At 39.3% G+C, this 22,329-nt stretch overlaps 1 protein-coding gene across 4 annotated transcripts in view; it reads left to right on the plus strand.

Annotated features, from left to right (window-relative positions):
• Window positions 1-22,329, plus strand: part of pitpnm3 (PITPNM family member 3) — a 106,366-nt gene that overhangs the window by 14,000 nt on the left and 70,037 nt on the right. For all 4 annotated transcript variants that reach the window (XM_026191489.1, XM_026191492.1, XM_026191490.1 and 1 more), the window contains exon 2: window positions 11,583-11,678. In XM_026191489.1, the coding sequence (XP_026047274.1) occupies window positions 11,583-11,678 (96 nt within the window). The remainder of the gene's footprint in view (window positions 1-11,582; window positions 11,679-22,329) is intronic.

Consider the following 22,329-nt stretch of genomic DNA (forward strand, 5'->3'; position numbering starts at 1 on the left):
ACATTGTGAAATCGAGCCTGGTAATTCCCACCTCAAATTAACGTATTTCTACTGAATTTTACTTAAATATAGCAAACAGGCTGAAAATCAATGGGAAATAGCATATAGATTAATAAATTGTAGGGTTTGTTTAAATAGAATAGCCTGAGTCAGAGAGAGGTTTTTCTCCCACTGTGAATGTCCTATAACATATGAGTCATGCAGGATGAGAGATGTTCTTTGCTCACTTATTATACTGTTGATGTTGCTTTTGATTTATAAGTACAGACTAGTCACACATACAGCAACTTATCACCTTAAGTACAGCTGGATATTGATTTAATTTTTTAATTTCCATTCCAGTCCTGTTTATTGATTGAACTCTTTACACATTTTTGTGTGTCTTTTTTCGTAACAGAGTTAAAGCCCATTTGCTTTTAACACCTTCACAAATGAAAATACTCTATTAGAACTCTGACTTCAGATTTTTAAATATTCACTCTTGCCTGTAATGTTGTAAAAATCTGAATTCTTAATATTTTTTGGTTGCTGTAAAGCAGAAATTCCTCTAAGAGATTTTTCAAGCAACCATGCAGCGTATGCTTTTCTTTGGCTCAACTAACTGAAAGCAGCTAAACACCATTTGCATTGACAGATAAACATCCTTAAAGGAAAACCAAGTAGCTTCTGTTGGCGGAGAGTCAGCTGGAGCTTGAAAGATGCAGTCCAGTAGTTGCTCAGTGCCTAATCCAGGGAAGTTTCTTTGAGTAGATAAATCCTACTTAATGTGTTTATACTGCCTGAAGATGAAGGAGTTTGCTTTTTTTTTTTGTTACAGTCTCTTTGTCTTCACTCGTTTTGCTGTGTTTGGAAACCTGCAGCAGAGTTTTTGGCCCATCATAACTGTACAACAATGACACAACCATGTTATACACTAAACTTACCAGATGCTGAATTATCTATCCATCTAAAATGTCTTATTGATACTAGAGGTCACAGGCTGCTTTGAGCTGATAGAAAGGCAGCAGTAACTCTAATAGCCACTTGTTACAATCAAGGTTGGCAGAAGAGCACAATACAATAGCAGATTGGGAAAAACACTGCTAGGTCTGATCTTCATGTCTGCTGTGACATTTGGACAGTGGGGTCAGAATCTGGCCAGTTGTGCCAAGGGTTCAGGCTGGTGTTGGTGTAATATGTGTGGGATATTTTCTCTAACACATTTTACCCAACTACCAATCAGCTTACTTGAGTACCTTTGGGGTATGGTGACCGAAGATTTGTATATGTGTAGCTGACAAATCTGCAGCAACTGTGTGATGCTGTCACCTCAACATGGACCAAAATCTCCTAATACCTAATAAAGTGGCTTGTGAGTGTATAATTGCATATTTGTATAAATTATTTATTTATAAACATGGAAATAATAACATATTGAACACTGGACAGTTAATAATAGCATAACATTAATATATAGAGCATTTATTAGTTATATTACTTAGTGTCACTTTTGTCCCATTCAGGTGTCTGTGAAAATTTAAACCCCTCCACACCAACATTTCATATATTCTGGTTTGAATTCATGCTGAAGCTGAAATTGTGACACAATTTGGAGGTGTTTGCTCACCATGAACAACTAGGATTGTACTAAGCATTCAGCAGAAATTGCTGGAGCAGTATTTATTTACCCCCACGTGATGCATGTCCAGCATTCATTCTTCTTTTTGCTTTATTGTTGGTTTCTAAATATGTGGCTGCTGAACTGCTGAATACAGTGCTATTTTTCACCTATTTTGTGGTGAGAAAATTACATACATCGCCCTTGATAGTTTTTTTTTTTTTCTTTTATAGCTGGCTTCTGTAGCTGAAAAATAGGGTAGGAGCAGTTTTAAAGGGGTGAGAGGCGTATGATGTATGTCAAAATGCTTGAAATTCACCTGTTATTTTGAGCTAATCATCCTCCGCTTACTTTGAAAGTCAAAACATTTGATGCATAAAAATTCCTGCGGCAAATTGTTCACACATGCAACACTGCCACAACATGTGTGCAGCAAAGCTCTTGATTCATTGCTGTATGCAAGTGGCAGATAGAGGGTGATTGCAGTGGAGGTGCTTTGGTAACAGATACTGTCAGCTCACCATTTCAGCTGGCGGCAGGCTTCTGTTTAAACGCTGTTGCAAGTAAATAAAGGAAAGAAAGAGATGAAAGAAGGATGAATCACGAGCAGCCTCGTGTTGCTGTGTTGCTGCTCTGAAGGAAAGCTTTTTAGATATTTAGACATGGGCTTTCTTTGAACATTGTCCAGTGAAGTGCTGAGCTTCTCTCCCTCGGTCTTTGTTAGTTTCCATAAGTTGCACATTCAATTTCAAAGAGCAGCTGTTTGGATTTTGTCTTTGATTTTTGCAGACAAAGGCAGTATGATCAGAGTAACTGATGAATTATCAATTTTGTTTGAACAGTTTTAGCATATCTGAGTCATCCCTCAGAAAACAAACCCATTTGTTTGTTAAAGCTGTTATTATTATTATTATTGCACCATAAAAGTGCAAAATAAAATAAATGTGCACCGTGCATCCACAGCCGCTGCTGAATTTAAAACCAGACCACAGTCTTTCTCTAATCTTAACTAAGCACTGTAGGCGCTTCAACATACATACTGCAAATGAATATTGTAAGATCAAGATCAGATATTGATAAACACAAACATGTTAGGAGTTCCCTGAGAGTAGCCTTCATTTAAAAGCACTGGCAAATGGGAGAAGTTTGCCTTGAGGGCTTACTGCAAAAATATTGCTATAACAGAAAATGTGCATAAATATATATGTGTGTACAAATGTATTAAATGTATATATGCAAGTATTAATAAATGTAAATAAACTGTGATTAAGTCAACCATATTCAAAATAGTCCAGAAGAACTTCTGATTTCATATAGGACATGAACTTTAACTCCAGGATGACAGTCCTGTGTCTGACCTGTTTATTTGTTATGATTCGTTCAGTTCACTCTCACTAAGCTGACTTTCTGAATCTTTATCTTCCCGAAAGCGTTTCTCCTGTAAAGCATCACTGTCGAAAGAACATTAAGAGGCTAGGGGTAGTTAATGACACAGTATGCTGTCATGACTTCCAATACTTCTTTCCTCCAATTTGTTTTTAAAAACACAGCACTTTTGTGTTTTAGAGCTTTCAGTGTTAAGTGGTGTTAATAATTAAACACAACTGGGACTTGGAACTACAACCCGATTACATCAACAGTCGTGTTCCTGTGCAAATGCATCACAAAAAATGTGTGTGCACTGGGAGTGGCAAGGGTACAGAAAACAACACTCTTCACAGCATACTTAGTAGAGCTAAGTGGTGACAAGATGTTGTTGTGAAGCAAGCTGCACTAAATGGATGGATTAAAAAGTGTCCGTTAATCTAAGGCAGTTTTACAAGGCGAAGAAGATTATGAACCCAGGCCATTAAACCTGTAGGACAGGTACCTACTCACCCCATAGAGTATGTATAATAATTTCTGGAGTCTACGTTGTGAAGCCTGTTAGGGTTTTATGTGCTGCCGTGTTGATTTTGTTTTGTTTTGGATTTGGAGTTGCCATATTTGAATGAGAAGTTAGAGCTTAAGCAACCAAATTGTATTCGTTAACTGTATGGGTGCAAATCATAGACATAGGTACCTACTAATTAGTGCTAAGTAAGAGACTATAGAAATATTATAATGTCACTTTTCAAAACTGGAGCTCAAACTTCTAGGACAGTCTTACCCTGCAGCAAACCGTTCTACTTTTAGATAACAAGTTTGAGAGGTCAGGTTCAGTCACTCGAGTTGATGGTTACCAGACATCTACTGGCTACAGGTTTTTGTGACTTTATGCCTAATCCAAATGGGTGTGTTTTTAAATAAATAAATAAACACAGGTGTGGATAAAAAGAGGAAATTAGCGATAGAAACCTAAACAGTATTTTGTGGTTGGCTGCAACCATGTTGCTGTTGGACATTTTAACATGGGACTGACTCTATTTTAGAGCTAAGTGAATACTGGGGTAACTGCAATTCACATATGCATTGAAAGTAGATAGAAGAGGACTATTAGTCTCAGCAGTCTGACTCAAAATATTAATTTTCAGTTACTAATAGGGCTTACTAAAGCCTGTTGGTTTCCATAAACCAGCAAGATGCTGAAATTTATACTGTTTGCAGTTTGCTTGATCATAGTCTGTAGTTCTTTCAAGCTGTCACCAGTATCTGTTGGGGTATAGTGTAGGATGAATGCCCTGTGGGGACTTACAGCAATCATTTCCATTACCCAGTGGGGAAGGCACTGCGTGGTGATATAGGCACTCTGGTGTGAGGTTTCAGCCACCCAAGCAATTGGTTAGATTTCCTAAACCTAATAATGCATTCAGAGTGCATGCGCAGCTCCAAAAGTAAACTGAATGTAGTAGCATCCACAGAATATTCATTAGATTGGTATCGGTGCCAGCTGTAGGTCCACTGAATAAAAAAGTAGCACTTTAAAAACACTTGGAGGATCTCATAAGGTGACTGACAGTGTATGCAGGGCACTCGACAAATCAAATCCCACAATGGAGCGCCCTGCTTGGCTGTTTTTTAAGGCAGCAGCTGACTTGGTATATGTGGAAAGTACCAGTAAGAGTTTTTATTTTTAAAGTAGTTAGGATGCTGTGAACCCCATGGGCTTCTCTTCACACTCAGCATGTGCTTTCCTTGCCCACCATCCTTTTCAACTCTGTGGCATGCAGGAACGCCTCCTCCCATCAGTACGCTTTCACATCACGGCTCTTTCAAACAGCTGACAGTAAAATGGATAGCACAGTGGAGAGTGACGGCTCAGATATTACATACAGGTAGAGACTTGTAACCATACAAGCCTGAAAGTTTGTGTTTTGCCCTTTGAGAGTGTTTGCCTGCTTTCATGTAGAATGCAAACATGACCAAGTCTTCCAAGCTCACTATGTACAGTAGAATCACAGCTTTATTCCCAACATTAACTGCTATACTCTACCATTGTTGAATGTCACCATTCATACATACTACAGTGGGGTAAAAAAGTATTTAGTCAGCCACCGATTGTGCAAGTTCCCCCACTTAAAATGATGACAGAGGTCAGTAATTTGCACCAGAGGTACACTTCAACTGTGAGAGACAGAATGTGAAAAAAAATCCATGAATCCACATGGTAGGATTTGTAAAGAATTTATTCGTAAATCAGGGTGGAAAATAAGTATTTGGTCACCTCAAACAAGGAAAATCTCTGGCTCTCACAGACCTGTAACGTCTTCTGTAAGAAGCTTTTCTGTCCCCCACTCGTTACCTGTATGAATGGCACCTGTTTGAACTCATCATCTGTATAAAAGACACCTGTCCACAGCCTCAAACAGTCAGACTCCAAACTCCGCCATGGCCAAGACCAAAGAGCTTTCGAAGGACACCAGGAAAAGTATTGTAGACCTGCACCAGACTGGGAAGAGTGAATCTACAATAGGCAAGCAGCTTGGTGTGAAAAAATCAACTGTGGGAGCAATCATCAGAAAATGGAAGACATACAAGACCACTGATAATCTCCCACGATCTGGGGCTCCACGCAAGATCTCATCCCGTGGGGTCAAAATGATCATGAGAACGGTGAGCAAAGATCCCAGAACCACACGGGGGGACCTGGTGAATGACCTGCAGAGAGCTGGGACCAAAGTAACAAAGGTCACCATCAGTAACACACTACAACGGCAGGGAATCAAATCCCGCAGTGCCAGACGTGTTCCGCTGCTGAAGCCAGTGCATGTCCAGGCCCGTCTGAAGTTTGCCAGAGAGCACATGGATGATACAGCAGAGGATTGGGAGAATGTCATGTGGTCAGATGAAACCAAAGTAGAACTTTTTGGTATAAACTCAACTCGTCGTGTTTGGAGGAAGAAGAATACTGAGTTGCATCCCAAGAACACCATACCTACTGTGAAGCATGGGGGTGGAAACATCATGCTATGGGGCTGTTTTTCTGCCAAGGGGACAGGACGACTGATCCGTGTTAAGGACAGAATGAATGGGGCCATGTATCGTGAGATTTTGAGCCAAAACCTCCTTCCATCAGTGAGAACTTTGAAGATGAAACGAGGCTGGGTCTTCCAACATGACAATGATCCAAAACACACCGCCCGGGCAACAAAGGAGTGGCTCCGTAAGAAGCATTTGAAAGTCCTGGAGTGGCCTAGCCAGTCTCCAGACCTCAACCCCATAGAAAATCTGTGGCGGGAGTTGAAAGTTCGTGTTGCTCGGCGACAGCCCCAAGATCTGCATGGAGGAATGGGCCAAAATACCAGCTACTGTGTGTGCAAACCTGGTAAAGACCTATAGTAAACGTTTGACCTCTGTTATTGCCAACAAAGGGGAGAGAGAGAGAGAGAAAGAGAGAGAGAGAGAGAGGCGATGGTGTTACCGTCGTTGTTGCTAACCACAACAGTTTATTTTGAAAATGAAAATGAAACGATAGACGTTTTTATATCGTCATCCGATATATATCGTCATCGAACAGCCCTATCAACAATACAGTAACGTACAATAAGAATACACAGTAAATAAATCCAGAGCATCCATCCCATACTTGCCCTGACACCACATGAACGTCACAGACAAATATCAAACACTGCAGAAAAGGATAAATATACCAATCTTCCCCATCATCTTTTATAACTGCAGATGGCAGGGAATGCAGGGGTTGCAGGGATTGTTGAAAGAAAAAGCACCTTTCAAAGGTACTGCTTGTGTGATTGTGCATTATTTCCCCTTTTTGAATCAGAACCACGGGCTACAATGTGAATGCCAGCATTAGTAGTTCTGCTCTCATAATCATTTAGGCATAAATCTATAATCTCTTGTCCAGGATGTAAGCCAAACACCTAAATTAGGTGGATAAAATCGTTCTAATACATCCTTTTTGCACACAAATAAAAATAATGTTTTCATTATTATTTCTTCCATTAAGTGTGACCCTGTTGATATAGTTAGAACTAATGCAGCTCAAATGAACAACCAAATGCATTCCAAATCTTGTACCAGGCAAAGATGAATACACCAGAGATTGTCCTCCATCTCATCTTGTATTTCGTGCTGTGTTTTGATGTCTGTGCCACTGCCAGAAGTCAGTCTGACACAATACATAAAATATAAATGAGAGGGTAGGCAAGTGGGCTACCACAAGCAGGCATGCCAGCTGTCTGTCGTTTCATAGCATTGTACTGCTGACTCACTTACAGAATAATAGAATAATGTGCGCTTTGTCTGCTGTACTTACCTGTCTTCTGGTCAAGGCTTTGCTGAGCATTTTAAATGTATTTATAGCTCCTGTTTCCATTTTGTTAAAGTGGGTGGAGGAATATTTCCAATTTCAAAGTGTTTTCCTGGAAATAGCAATCATCTTGGTGTTTGGTGCAGTAATTGCTTATTTGTCTGTGAGCAGAGAATTATATTTTGGCTAGATTGCCTTGCTCTGTGTACGTTGGGCTCCCTGACCGGTTGTTGACACAAATTAGTGCTCAGGGATGGTATATAAGGGATTCCTGTGTAATGTGCTGGAAAAATGCAGTTTTGGCTAGGGGTGCTGCTGCTGGTCTGAATGTTGATGCACAATAAATGCTCACTCAAGGACTGGACTAATCCACGCTTGAGCCTGCTCAATCATTCTCCATTGCAGAGAAAAGGGAAAAGGCTGCGTTGTGGTTCAGGGATCCCATAGTCCCTTGAGGACAATTTGCTGATAGAGAAAGTTGCTGCTAAGTCAAAGGTTGAAGAGCAAACTTCACCCTAATCCTTATTTATTAGGCCTGTTGATTATTTATGTCATCATCCTTTATGGGAGAAAAGCAAGGTTACTGAGTCATCTATCCATGTTATTCCTTATGCCATAATCATAGAGCTACCTCACAGCAGTCCAGTGTGAGTAAAGATCCAGCCTAGATGTGACGTAATATGAAGCTATACGATCCGAGCCTGTGTGGCTTCATATTACAACAAGAAAAAATAAGTTCTTCCTAGCCAGGCTTATACTATAGTCACACTATGCAAAACAGTGGTTTGAGACCAACGCATAATCAAAACGATTGCAATGGTGCAATAAATTGCAGTCTTGTTGCCTTTGAAATCATTGCTTGAAAGATCCTGTGACTGCTCACATTCAGGAGCCGTCTTCATTTTTGCTACGTCAAAACAACAATTAAATGGCATCAAGATGAAGTCAGTCTACTATCAGTCTGCTGTTACTTTGCAATTGGGGTCAAGCTGGTAAATAAATTTGTGATAATGGAGCAATTAACTGTGATAAATTAGCGAAAATTGCAATTCTGTTGCTGTCTGTTATAAATCTTTTGTTGAACCTGAACCTCATAGATTTGAAACAGAAATTCAGAAATTACTCAGTGATGTAGTAGCTGGAGGATGATAATTTAAAAGCTAAATGGCTAAATAGGTGTTTGCTGGAATATAACTAGGTTACAACCAGCTGGCAACCAGCTTGGTTGCTTGTTTGCATTTATAATAGATGGTGGTTGTTTGCAAACCTTCACCAATCGCTCTGAGAGTGATTGCAGTCAATCAGATACAGACTGCAATGTTTTGGAGACAGATTCCATCAGAGGGCCTGTTCAGCTGCCTTGCAATCTTGCACAACTACTTGAAATTGGTTGCTGAATGCCAAAAACTTCCATGCAATCATTGGGCAAATGATGCCTTCCTGTTTTTTACCCTAGTGTGACTGAGCCATTATACACCTCTGAGGTTTTTAATATATACATTAGCTAACTATTAAGTTAGCTAATGCTGTGTTAGCATTGCATTGCATTCTGCAGATTTACACATATGGAAAGAGCCGGAACAGTCAAATGCTATAACTTAATACAATTTTAGCTTTTCAGTAGGTATCTGTAAACTTATGTTTAGTCATTACATCTATGAATTACAATAGATTAGATCATTTTTATCGTACTATTTGGTTCTTCCTCCCTGGTATCGGCTATAAATTGTAAATAAACTCTCTCGTCACCTATTGTGTGAACAGACATGCACCTGTGCCAGCATGCCTCTGCTCTTTGCCTGTTCCAGGCAAGTAGATTGATACATTACAGTAGATCGATATCATTAAATATCCTCAGTGCACAATTGAATTGGCAGAACTTGTTGTATGGAAATGTAGTCAGATTCAGTCTTTCTGTCTTTGCTAAATATTTAGGATTTGCATGATTTCTATGATTGGTGGTATAATTTAGCAATTTTCATCACATATGCTGCTGTGCAACAAGTCTTTTTGCTTTCAAGGTGCAAGACCTAAAGTGTTCTTAAGCAATAGCTCTCTAGGCTTGCTAAAGGCTGGCTGGTTGGCTGTTTTTTATTTTTTTTTAATTAATTAATTTGTTTTCACTCGTTTTCAGTCAAGTGTAGATACCTAACCATTTTTTTAGATAAAATATTTTTTGTTTGTTAAGCCACTTAACCTTGATTTGTGAATCATTCAAACATAAATGTTCTGTCTACACATAACAGACAGCTTGACAAAGAATCAGTTTTAGTTACCTTTAAGCACTGTTACTAGGTCCCATCTTAAAACATATAATTTGTTCTGATTTTGTTAGCTGAATCTATGAAAACTGCCAAAGATAGCATCATTTAACAGACATAAATAGTATTTTTGCACTAGCTAACACCTGAAAACCTGGCATATCTCAGCATGCTGTGTCAGTGTGTCCTTAAAGAATTTGAAGAACTTGGACAAGTGGAGGATAGAAGAAGTGGTAGGCTTTTAAAAAAACAGTTGAGTAACAGTATCTGAAAGTCATGCACAAAGTCATGCAAAAAAAAGAAAGATAAAACTGAAAATCCAGCAACGACCTGACACACAATCTGAGACATGCAATCTTGCAATCTCAATCTGTAGTTGACTCTTCACTGAAGCCTCAATAGAAATGGTCTCAGTGAAAGAGTCACTGTGAAGAAGCCGTTCTTAAGTAAGAGAAACAGGGAGAAAAAGCTAAGGTATGCCAAATTACACAAAAACTGGAGCAAAAATCAATGGCAATATAGTGATGAGTCCAATTCTGGAATATCTGATTCAAACAATCATCAATATTTATGAAGGAAATCAAGAGAGAGGTACAACAGTGAGTGTTCACAGCCACCTGTAAAACACGGTGGAGGCCCTGTCATGGTTTGGTGCTGCATTTCTGACAGTGGTGTTGGGGATGATGCGAAGATTGATGAAATTATGAACGCAGAAAATAAAGTAAAATTTTGATCCACGATGCAACATCAATAGGAAAGCATTTGATTATCAATGGCTTTATTTTTCCACGGGTCAATGATGGTAAACGCAGTGCTAATGAGGTAAAAGCCTCTATGGGGAAAAACACAGAGTGGAGCACTGACAGTCATGGACTGGCCCTCCTAGAGCACTAACCACAATATTATTGAAGCAGTGTGAGACTATCTTGAGAGAGAATGGAGCAAAAGGCAGGCAAGAAGAGCGTTGAATGTCCTCGAGAACTGCTCCTAAGGACTACTTAAAGAAATTACAGGAAAGCTTGCTAGAGAGAGTTCAGAGTGTGTTGAAGAGTAAAGGTGGTCATACAGAATATTGACTTTCAATTAATATTGTGCAAACTCTTCCTGTTGCCTTATAAGCTGTATTTTTACACATCGCTTTAAACAATTACAAATTTGTAGTGTAAACTTACACGTGTAGGTTTGCAATGAAGGACATAATTCACAATAATTCCTAAATAATTCATAATTTCCCTGAAGGGACCTCCCCAAGGGATTAATAAAGTTCTATTCTATTCTGTTCTATTCTAAAAGTTATACTGCCCAGTGAATTCTTGCACATTGAAGGAGATGCGAAAATGTTGCTTTAAGATTAAACCAGGAGGAGTCAAGAAGGAAATGTGGTTCATTACCAGTACATCATCACAATGCAGCAGAGGTCAGAGGAATCTTTCTTTGAGCTTTATCACATTGCTGTCCCAAGGAGAAAAACAGTAAATAAACATCATCTGAACTTTGGTACAGGCCTTTTGAACTTCACTTGAGATCCAGCACATTCAGTGGAGTTGACATTGTGTTTTCTCAGTTTTGACCCACTGTGTTTCAGACTACTGCTACTTCAGTGAATTTTAAGAAATCATTTTACTGTTCTTGGCTGTTTGCCATGGTTTTATGTGTGGATACTTGAGAGAAAACACTGTGAACAAATGGAAAAAGGCTTAAATTTTTTTGTTGTTGTCCCTGTTCTTGTATCAGAAGGTCATGAAAAACACTGCCTGGCTGTCTTGCTGAGACACTTGTGGGCTGCGACAGTGCTCAAAGGAAAGTCCAATTGGGTCTTTTCACCTGCTGTGACACTTGAAAGGCCAAGCACTCCCACCTGGGGCTTTCACACTTGTTTTTCTCTCCAAATCTTTAGAGGTGTCAACCAACGTAAAGAAAAGGAAAAAATACAAATATGTTTGAGTTGTCTGTCCTTGTCTTTCTTCATTTACTGCATTACGTTGACCGACTCTAAAAGCAGAATTTTCACCCTTTTTTTTTTTTGGATTCACAGGTTCGTCAAGAAAACACAGCGCCACTCATTGGTGCCTGCAGAATATTGCACAAGAATCAGTCGACAGCTCCGATGAGGAGTTCTTTGACGCCAGAGGTTAGTAAGAAATTGCATGTCCTCATCTCCTCGTGCCTTCATCTTGTAGTTTTTGGACTTTCCAACATTATTAGTGAACGAAATAACCCAAACTTATTATCAGCATTTCAAAAAACCTCTATACTTGTTTTCCTTGCTGCCCTTTTCACTGAAGGAGCTGAAGAAAATGTATCCTGTAGGCATTATGATAGATAAATTATTCATTACTGAAAGGTTCCAGGTGTGTTTAGGCTTCAAGGAAGCATTAAAAATAGCAGTAACACTATTTTAAAAAGGCATCTGTGCTGGCAAGGACAAGTAACAAAAAACCGCAACTCTTGCTGGACAAAATGACACATCCTTGTTTAGTATTTAGGGAAAAGAGGCCAAAAGGAGCTGGGTGCAGCTGCTAGCAACGAATACAAGATGATTTGTCAGCATAATGTGGGTGCAAGGCAGACAAACAAAGTAAGGAACAAATCTGAAAAACATACGGAATTATACAAAGAACCACGAATAACAATGAATAACAAATTTCAAATGATTGCAGAGTTGTCTGTTTCTGTTTCATCAAACAAACACTACACAGACAGCTTCGATTGGTGGTGCAGGTATTTTTCAGTGTCTTCTCTCAATGATGAAAACTTGCTTAAAAGAGCCAATAATCGCTAATCTCAACAATTAAGAATCTGGGATATCATACAAGATTGAATTCCAACTACAGAATAATAAATCAAATAATAAAACTAGACAAATGTAACAGGTTGTGACAAAGGTTAATTAGCTCCTTGTATTTCAAAGCAGAAGGTCCGTATTGTGTATTTATGATTGCTGTAGTGACCGGACTTGATATAGATGACAAATGAAGTCTGTCACTCTTAATTGTTGTCCACTTTCCTGCTGAAGATCCTTTTAAATTCATTTAGATGTCAGCTTGACCATAAATAGACACACTTGAGAACATGCCGGACTGCTAGCCTTTTCACGGTCCCAGTGGGAGTTAATCAGCGAATAAGTACAACACTTATCGCTCCAATTATCCACTCCAAGTGCTTATCCCCAAAGAGTCTGATGGTAGAGATACTTCTGAATTATGGTTTTAGTAGTGTAACATGTTCTTATTTTACATTAGGTCGGTGAATATCCAGCAGTGTGTTTAGAGTTTCGGGTGTTTAGTGTTCTTTTGTATGAGATGAAAACATGATAAAAATGTGCCTCTGGGGTATCAGATAAAAAGTGCTGCACTCATTTCTATTTTTGCATTTAAGGGAAAATGTAAGTCACATGTTCGGTGTGGAGGAACTTTATATAACAGTCTTGTCCTTAACTTTTGCTTTTATCGATGCCATTTTCCCTACCATTTTCATTCAGTTTTGTTTGATTTTCCTTGCCTCCCCTCTCCCGCGTAGTCTCTTTGCCAAAAAAAGGCACGTTTACAACTCATAGTCTTAGAAAACATTAAATATTTATCCTTATCACAGCTGTTGCAGAGCAGAGCTGTGCATTGCACTGCATTTTATGAGGCCGGCATCGAGGCGCCTATCAGTGGCGAGGAATCACTGGGGGAAAAGATAGCACACATGCCTTATATGTGAGCCGATGTACCTCATCACCCTCACACTATCTGCAGCATGGAATTCCACTCTCAGCCAAGAAATATCCCACGTGGCTGTGAAGCAGAGAGAAACGGAGATGTCCCTTATGTCCTTTGATTAAATATTGGTGGTTAATGGGGAAAGAAGCTGCAATTATCTTGACGATATTTTCTTTGTGTTTATGTATTTCTTGTTAATTAGTTCAAATGAACATTTTGGCACTGTTGGAAAATGTGCTTATTTGCCTACTAGCTGTGAAGCTTCATAGTTAGAGTATGATATTGGAATCTGTCATGGTCCTGGGCCATGTTGGCCCAGTATTCTTAGTTTTCATGTATTTTTGTATTTTGTTCCTTATTTAGGCCATGCTTCCTGGGTTGCTCTGTTACGTTGTTCCTTATGTGTTTTCCCCTTGTGACTCTTACCCCCTGTGTGCCCCTCTGTGTATCTGTGAGCCCTCGTCTCTCCTTGTGTTTTATTCCATGTTTTCCCCAGCCCGTTATGTCTGTGTTCTCCCCGTGCTCTCTCTCCTCCTGTCTGAACCTCTGTGTACTTCCTGTTTTACTTTGACAGTCTCCCGTCAGTGTTGCGTTTACTCCTGCCGTGTCTTGTTATGATTATCAGTGTCACCTGTGTTCCCCGTGTGTTCCCACTTCCCTCGTTAACCCTCTGTGTATTTATGTCTGCGTCTCCCTCAGTTCGGTGTCGCGTTCTCCCTTCATCCATGGCCGTGCGTTTCTCTGTGTGTTACGTTATAGTTTCCCGGTTTAATTTGTATGGTTCTGCTCTCCAGCAATAAAGCTGTGAATTTTGAGTTCATTCCTGCCTCTGTGAGTTTGCGATTGGGTCCTCATCCAGCCTGCACACAGCCGAATCATGACAGAATCAGTCTTTACACCTTAAATAGGATTGGCGGACCTCTAGTATGATTGCAGAGGTCATCTATCATCCTAATTCTGTGAGAACCTGCCATGCCTCTAATTTGTAAAGTAAAAATTCTACTATAGGTTTCCAACCAGAGAAGTCCTATGTTGTTGGGAGATGCAAAGAGAGACTGCTGAGAATATTCAAAAATGATGATCCGCTGAGGCAACGCCTGAAGGGAGCAGCTGAAAAAGAAGACTCCCTGTGTTACCGTTAGTCCCCTGTGATTTCAGCTTTTTTTTAAAGCACACTTTTTTCTGCCTCTTTGCTGCACGATGAATAAGTTGTATGCTGTCTATTAAAAATTAAAAGTTATACAGTGCAGTTTCAAGAGGATATATATTGCTACATAACCTAGAGACCAATTTACAGAGAGAGCTCAGTGCATGGTAGCATGCGTTTCAACAGGCTCAGCAGTCATTGTGTGCAGCCTATTGATGGTTATGCAAATAGCAACCAGAGATGTCAGTTATTACATTGTTTGGTAATAACTGACATGTTTCACAGTTAGAGGGTAATTTCTAAATGACACGATGTCCCCCCTTGTAATAATCCCATGTCAAGATTATTTAGGTTGTTAATTAACCTTTTTCCTAATTTCCTGCCTGTATACCCACCAAAGCTAACTGGCTATAATCTGTAGCTTCAGACATAAACTGCTGTGGAACATCTGTCTCCTCAAAGCAGTCAAGATAGCTGAAACACTGATCAAGGAGGATGCTATTGTTTTCCAGTCATGAATTTTGCATTTTATAGAGAATCTGTAACATCAAAGTTTCCATATCCATCTGTTGTGAGGTGAAAACCCTGTTGCTTCTTTGTAGAGTGGCCTGAATTTGTATTCAAGACGCTTTTCACCAAGCACCATTCGGTTTTGGTCCTGTCTTTTATTTCAGGCCATTTCGTCCATCTCTAGTTGGATTATTGCTTGTTTGTTTGGTCTGTGGAGAACAAACATATCACATCTCATTTTGTCATCTCTCACCGAGCACACTATCGGAAGGACTTGGGGCAGGCCAGTGTTTTTGAAGTATTAGGTTGTGAAAACCCTGGATTATCCTTTCAAGTTGGATGAAAGCAAGACTGTTTCATTCTGCAAAGAAGGCTCTTAAGAATGAGCACAAGTGAAAGAGGATATACAGCGTAGCACAGAGAGGGGAGCATATTCTAACTGAATTTATTTTTTCCTTGAGGTCTGTCTGTGACTTTAAAGCCTGAGCTCGGGGGAGAAGTGGAGCTGTGTCCTGCAGCAAAGACAACAGAGCAAGTTATTCTAAACATAAACATGTGCTTAGAATGAAAGATGCCTTCCTTAAAAGGGAAACCAGACCAAGGTCATAAAAGGTTGTTGAAGTTATGACCCACTACAGCTGCTTGCTAACTGCAGGCCTCTGAGTGTTGGTTGTGTATAACTCGTCTCTTCTTTTCCTGCAGGCAGAGGGGATATATGGTTTTCTCATGAAAAGTAATTTAAAAGTTAGAAAAGTTGAGAGAGAAACTGAAAGAATTGGATTCCGAATGAAAGCATGATTGAGTGGTTAGTTTGTCATATTATAGGCCCACCACTCAAACCATCACAATAAGCTTGGGGGAGTTTTATTTAGGCTGTTATGATGAATGCCTTCATCTGCACTGCGTTACCCAGTGGACAGAGGAAAAAAAACATGAAAATGTATGAAGACTGTCAGAGCATTTCCCCAGATTTCTGCTAAAAAGATGAGCCCAGGCTGCCTCTATTATCACTTTGGGTTTTTGTGTGTGTGTGTGTGGGGGGGTGGGGGGGGGTGGTATTGTTTTAAACAGTAGTTTAAACCATTTCCTTGATTATGAGCTGTATCTATACAGATGGTTGTGTATATACAATACATTCTCTGGATCTTCCTGGAAAGGAAATGATGCATCTCTAGGGCTCTTGCCCACACTGCACATGGCATTTTAAGCTGAGTATTCAGAAGTGGCTACACTGTATTCCAGAGCTTTCACTTCATCTAAGCTTTTGAGACCCATCAATATAATTGGTTGGTCACAGCATGCATCTATTACAAGTTGATCAAAGACTGCTTGTAAAGAGTTTGCGAAAAAGAAAAGATGAAAATGCATACATAAGCGGAGGAAACAAGGGTTTGACATTTGTGAGGTTTTTCATCTGTCATCCAGGAGATTGGTTTTGCAGCATTAGTTTAGGGCATCACTTTTGTCCTTTTGGGGGTTCACAATAATATGGTGACAATATACTGTATAGGAAATATGACTTTATGTATTGGCCCCTCATTTCTAGCATAATGTAGCAGGTTAAGATTCCTGTAGTGCCCCTTTAAATGAGACTTGAGAGGCCGGTTGCAGCATTCCTATTAAATAATGTGCTTGTATTTTCTGTTCTGCCTGATGAATGAAAACAGGACGGTATTCTATCAGTAGTACAAACAGTAGCTTATTTGAACAAATTGACAACTTCCATGTTTCATCTCAAGTATGAGTGTTTTATAGTTAGTTATCAGAACAAAGCAAATAAATAAAGCTATATTATTCTGATGTTCAAATTCATTCTAAAAGATCTTTAAATATTACAGCTTTCACTAGACTAGAATTCTCTAACCAGATATTAACCAATAATAAATACCAGCCAAATAATTACCATATAATTATCATACAATTTCTAATTAGCATATAATTTCTAATTAACAGAGCATTTCATACATATTACTGAAGCTGGGTCTCATCTGTTACTGCTAATCACATATGTGCTTTGTACAAGAAAAAAGACATGTTTTTAGCCACAGCGCCTCACATTCTTTGCCTCAAATCTCATCCTGCTGATGTGCCTCTTTTCACACAATCCTCTTCTTTGTCATTTCTCTGATTTTCATTGCTGCTCTTTCACAGATTTTTCATTTTTTTCAGAAACCGATTCTTCCCTAAAAATCCATCAAAATTTAATATTTGCAAAAAAATTCAAATAAAACCTAAGGCATATTTGTGATTCATTGTTTAGTGTGATGAAAATTACTTTAACTGCAGCATTAGAGTACAAATCTGAGCAAGCACTAGACTCCAGATTATTTTTCTTGATAGTTTTTTGCAAGAAAAAAAAACTTGAATAAGACGTAACAAATGACAGTGTAAATCATATTGTTAAACAGGGAAGCAGACATGAAATTCATCAACGTCTGTGATGAGAACCGAGGCTGTGAGCTTTATTTTTTTGTTACTGATGTTGTTGCGTGTCAGCCAGTGTTTGTATGACATGGTGTAGAGGCAACACAGCTGTTTGCTGGATGTTTGATGCTGTCATCTCTGTTGATTAACTCCCCTGACTCCTTTGTGCACAGCTGCCCCTTAGCAAAGCCCCCACGCACCCCAGCACGCAAACACAAAATCAGTTTGTCACATCGTCAGAAGCTTCTGGAGCTGGCCTACAGTGATGACAAAAACAGAAGTGAAGCACACACTGGGGGTCACAGAGTTTACCAGGCTGACGTGCAGACACCCACAAAGATCCGGTGAAGATGCTGAGCGGATTCATGAACGTCCACCTCATGCTCTGGAGTCTGCTTCATCGATGAGCATAAAATATTAATTTTCCACCAGAGGCAGGTAAACCTCAAGTTTACCTCCAATTCAAATCCAGAAAGCTCTCCAGTGAAAGGAGATTACAAGACATTCGAAGCTTATCCTCAGAGAAGACAAGGAAAATCCAAACCACTCTGCTTAGGAGGAGTTTTACCGATTCATTTCAAGAGGATACTTTCAAATTGTTAAATTATTTGAAGCTCTGCCTGCAGTGAAGAAACCACATGCAGAAACATGATGGGACATCATCAGTTTGAGCAAGCCAATAGAATAAAGGCTTTTTCTTTGAGTTATTACTCTTAGAAAAAGATTGCGTTGCTGAATAAGTTGTGCAAACCTAAACATTGCAATTCTAATTAAAATTGCTTAGTAAGACTAAACCTAGTCCAGTTTTATTCGATAACTGGTCTGTTTTGGGTTGAGGGTAACAGTTTAAGAGACAATGCTGCGATTCTTCTTGGCTCTTTTGTTTCCAAATGAAAATGCAGTGCAGAAAAGCTGCAGTTAATGGCATTTCTCATCACCAATCCCCAACAATAAAATACATTTGGGGTGTTAAATGGAATGAAACATGATTAAGAGTTCCTGCATCACAGAGTGGTTTGTGCTGTGTCATGCTGTAGACGTAAATGTAGAAATGCAGTCTGTTTCTCTGCAACGTGAAGTGTTGTTTTTGTATTACCAACAACAGCAGTGTGTGTAAATGTGTGAGAATTGCTTTCATTTCCTCTTTTTACACCATCTGTAGTAGTAAAATTGAAAAATTTTGTCTCTCTCAATCCTACACCTCCACTTCAGCCTCTCACCCCTTCAGCACCACATCATTAGTATTTTAAAAATGAATGCAAGCAGACAAAAAAAATGAAAACAATTTATAAGTAAAAGAAAAATTTCTATTGCGGTTAATGACCGGAAGTGTCAGCTGTGGTACCGTTAAATTCCTGATGAGCTATAACAGTTCTTTAGGTCAAAACAGTTTGATTTCCTCCTCCTTGTCCTCCTCGCTGTGAGACATGCCGGGCTATTTTGATTTAGATGATATCACAATTACCACATTTACATTTGATCACATTTATATTTTCTTGTTAGAATGCATAATACAGACCTTGGCATATAAATACATCTCGACTTTTGTTTAAGGATCTTGCATTCAAAAGCAATTGAGTTGCATACACAATGAGGAGAAGTCAGTTATTTTTTAGTTTATTTAGTTTTCCTTTTTTACATCAGGACTATTTTTGCTGTCTGGCTGCTTAGGCGAATGCCAACTCGATTGTTTATTGATGTGAGCTGTTAACAAATTTGCTGTGTGTTAATCCTGATTTGTTATTTGCGACATTAATTTAAATAGCGAGAGGACTGAGCCTGACAGGATATTAAAACATATGACTGTTTTGGTTGTAAATTGGGTTTTAATGCAAGTCAGACTTGCATTACTATGTTGTTGTGTACTCCCTGAACTATATTTGGTTAGAATCTAATTTGATTGTGAGTGGATATGCTTCAAACCAGGGCTCTTTTGCACAGTCTTTGTACATTTGTAGTGGCATTTAATAACATCTGGTCAAAGTCTGGCTCAAGCAGACTGTTTGGAGTGCGGAGGACCCGAATGCAGACACGCAAAAACAAAACTTGATTCTAACAGAAAACGCGTAGTTTATTATGGCTGATTGAGCAGTACAAAAATAAAAGGGTGGAAATAATTTTGAGCAAAAACAATAACCTAAACTGGGGAAAACTAGAAAGAAAACATAAAACATCTTAACCATGGAAAAACATGGTGAGGAGAAAATAAACATGAAAAAACCTTAAGCGTGACTACTTGGCTTGAATACATGAAGACCTGGAAACATGGCATGACATGGCAGGATAGCAAACGATTGGATGAGGAATGAATGAAAACACACAGACTAAATGCACACAGGAGGTGATCAGGGGAAGTGGAAACACATGGGGAAACAGGTGATTAGAATAAACATAATGCCGCCACAGGGGAAGTGAAACTACACACATGGGACACCAGACCTTTTCAAAATAAAACAGAAAACATAATAGAAGAGAGACATGGCACGAGCTTGACAACATAGGACACGAAGACAAGAAACATGACAGGTTAAGACAAGCAGACTCAACATGATGAACCGACAAAGGAGACTTAAACATAGGGGGTGACGACACTGAGGGAGTCTAATAAACAAAGAACTATAACTGAGCGACCGAGGAGATTAAGATGACTAAATGAATTTAAAAAATAAACCATAAACATGAGAATATATTAAAACTCAAAGCGCTGGGTCAAACATCCCAGGATCGTGACACATCCTCTATTAATAGAGATAATAAACAGTGTAGTAATCGAGTAGTTATCTTTAGTTTGGTTTAGGGCCCTCCAGGGCTTATGTGATGATTACTTGTCCAAAGAAAAAGACAAAGTAATATTAAAAAACTGTAAGTTTTGGACATTTGCTTATATGCAGCAACCAACATAGAATGTCAGTCACTAAAAATTACAGGGCCCCTGCAGGAGCTACACCTACTTCCTCCTCTTATACTGCCCCCCCCTCCCCCAACCCCCAGTTTGTGATGTGAAGAAGAAGAACAGATTCATCATCAAAGTAATGGTGAGTGCTTATATTGATCATGCAGCTTCAGGGTCACTGCAGTCAGCAGTTTGGGGCAGCAGTGACAAGGCTGCTAAATTCTGAAAAGGTTATATCACATAATTAATCAAAATTGATTTCTAAAGTCAGATTAAATGTCCACCGCTGGCGACCCCTGTTGCTATGGTGAAGGGCTGAATGGTGATATGGCTGCATGGGAGAGATGTTTTCATGTATTGCCAAGCTCTACACTTCGCTAGTTGTGAACAAGCTGAGTAGCTCAGCTAGTGTAGCTGATTGTACAATTGCAGTCAGGTCCATTGAAATTTGGACATTTTCTTTTGTAATTTTGCTTCTGTACATCACCACAAGGGATTTTAAACCCAGCAATCAAGATGTGATTGAAGTGCAGACTTTCAGCTGTAATTCAATGGTTTTAACAAAATTATTGCAGGAATTACAGCTATTTTTGTAGAATAGCTCCACATGTTCAGAGGGGCTTGACGAACAATTCAAGAACATCCGGCTTCTTTGCTTTCAGAAACTCTGGAGTTGCTTTTGCCGCATGCTTGGGTCGTTATGCATTTGTACTTTGAAACGCTGTCCAATCGGTTTTCCAGCATTTAGCTGAATCTGAGCAGAGAATCTGTACATGTCACAATTCATTCTGCTACTTCTATCAGGAGACCGATCATCAATAAACATTAATGACCCAGTTCCACTGGCAGCTGTACATGCCATAGCTATGCCACCATTCTTTTTTTCAGCTTTATTTAAAAAGGTACAGTGACAGGAAAGCAGAGGGAGAGAAAGAGGGGAAGATATGTGGTAAAAGGTCGTGGGTCAGATTCGAACCCAGGCCAGCTGCTCTTAGCTATGCAAGATATGATTACCTGCTTATCCCATTGAGCTAAACTGGCACCCTGCTGGCCCCATGTTATCAGATAATGCAGCATGCTTCTCTCTTTCTCTATACTTTATTCTTCTTGTCTTTCTGATACAAGTTAAAAAGTTAATCTTGGTTTCATTTGCGTGAGGAATTTCTCCAGCGTCGTGCAGGCTCTTTTAGGTGTTCTCTGGCAAATTCAAATCCGTTCTTCCTGTTCATTAATCTAACCAGGGGTTTGCAGCTTGTCATAAACCGTCTGTATTCATGCAGGTGTCTCTTGATTGTAGACCTTAGTAATGATACCTCTACGAGATTGATCTTGACTTGGTTAGATGTTGTTGTTTTTTTTCTTAATCACAGAAATGGTTATCAGCCACTTTATTTGTCCTCTGTGGATTTGCTGTCTCTCTCAACTCTCTAATCATCTTCACTCTCATCAGCCACTCGTTGGACCTCATACTGAGAGTTCCAGAGAAAAGAATCAAGTTTAATATTTGGAATCGATACTTAGGGACTTTTGATAAAATCAGTTGTTCAAATCACGCAATACTTTTGTCAAACTGTTTGAATTCAAGAAAATCATGTGTAAAGAGGAGGTCACACTGACAGAGCAGATAATTCACACATTAAAAGACTTGATTTAAATATTTCTAATATGCCTTCAACAACAAAAAGTCAGATGGCTGATATAACTTTGAAGTACACGATGAAAAACTAAAACCTTCCTCTTCAGGCATAAACTTGTGTCTACACATCCTTTATACACTTTTTGGCTTTTGTATAATTGATCACATATTTATTGTCTGGATGTGACCTGCGCGTGATACTTCAGTGCCATCCATCTTCAGCAGCCTACTTACCCGACTCATCCTTTTTATACCATTTTGTTGGATAATCCCCGAAGCAATCTCATTTTCGTAGCAAGTCATCGGAAGTTGAATGGACCTAAAATAAAGCCCGAAGTAGTATTTTGGTATTCCTTTCCTGCAACCAACTCATTCTGATGAGACGAAGAAATTGAGAATTGTTAAAACACCGGCGTGGTCAGGGTCAGTCGAGGCAGCTTCCACTCTGACAACAACTGACTGCGAGCT

This window comes from Astatotilapia calliptera, chromosome 14 (assembly GCF_900246225.1).
Source record: "Astatotilapia calliptera chromosome 14, fAstCal1.2, whole genome shotgun sequence".
Lineage (NCBI taxonomy): Eukaryota > Metazoa > Chordata > Actinopteri > Cichliformes > Cichlidae > Astatotilapia > Astatotilapia calliptera.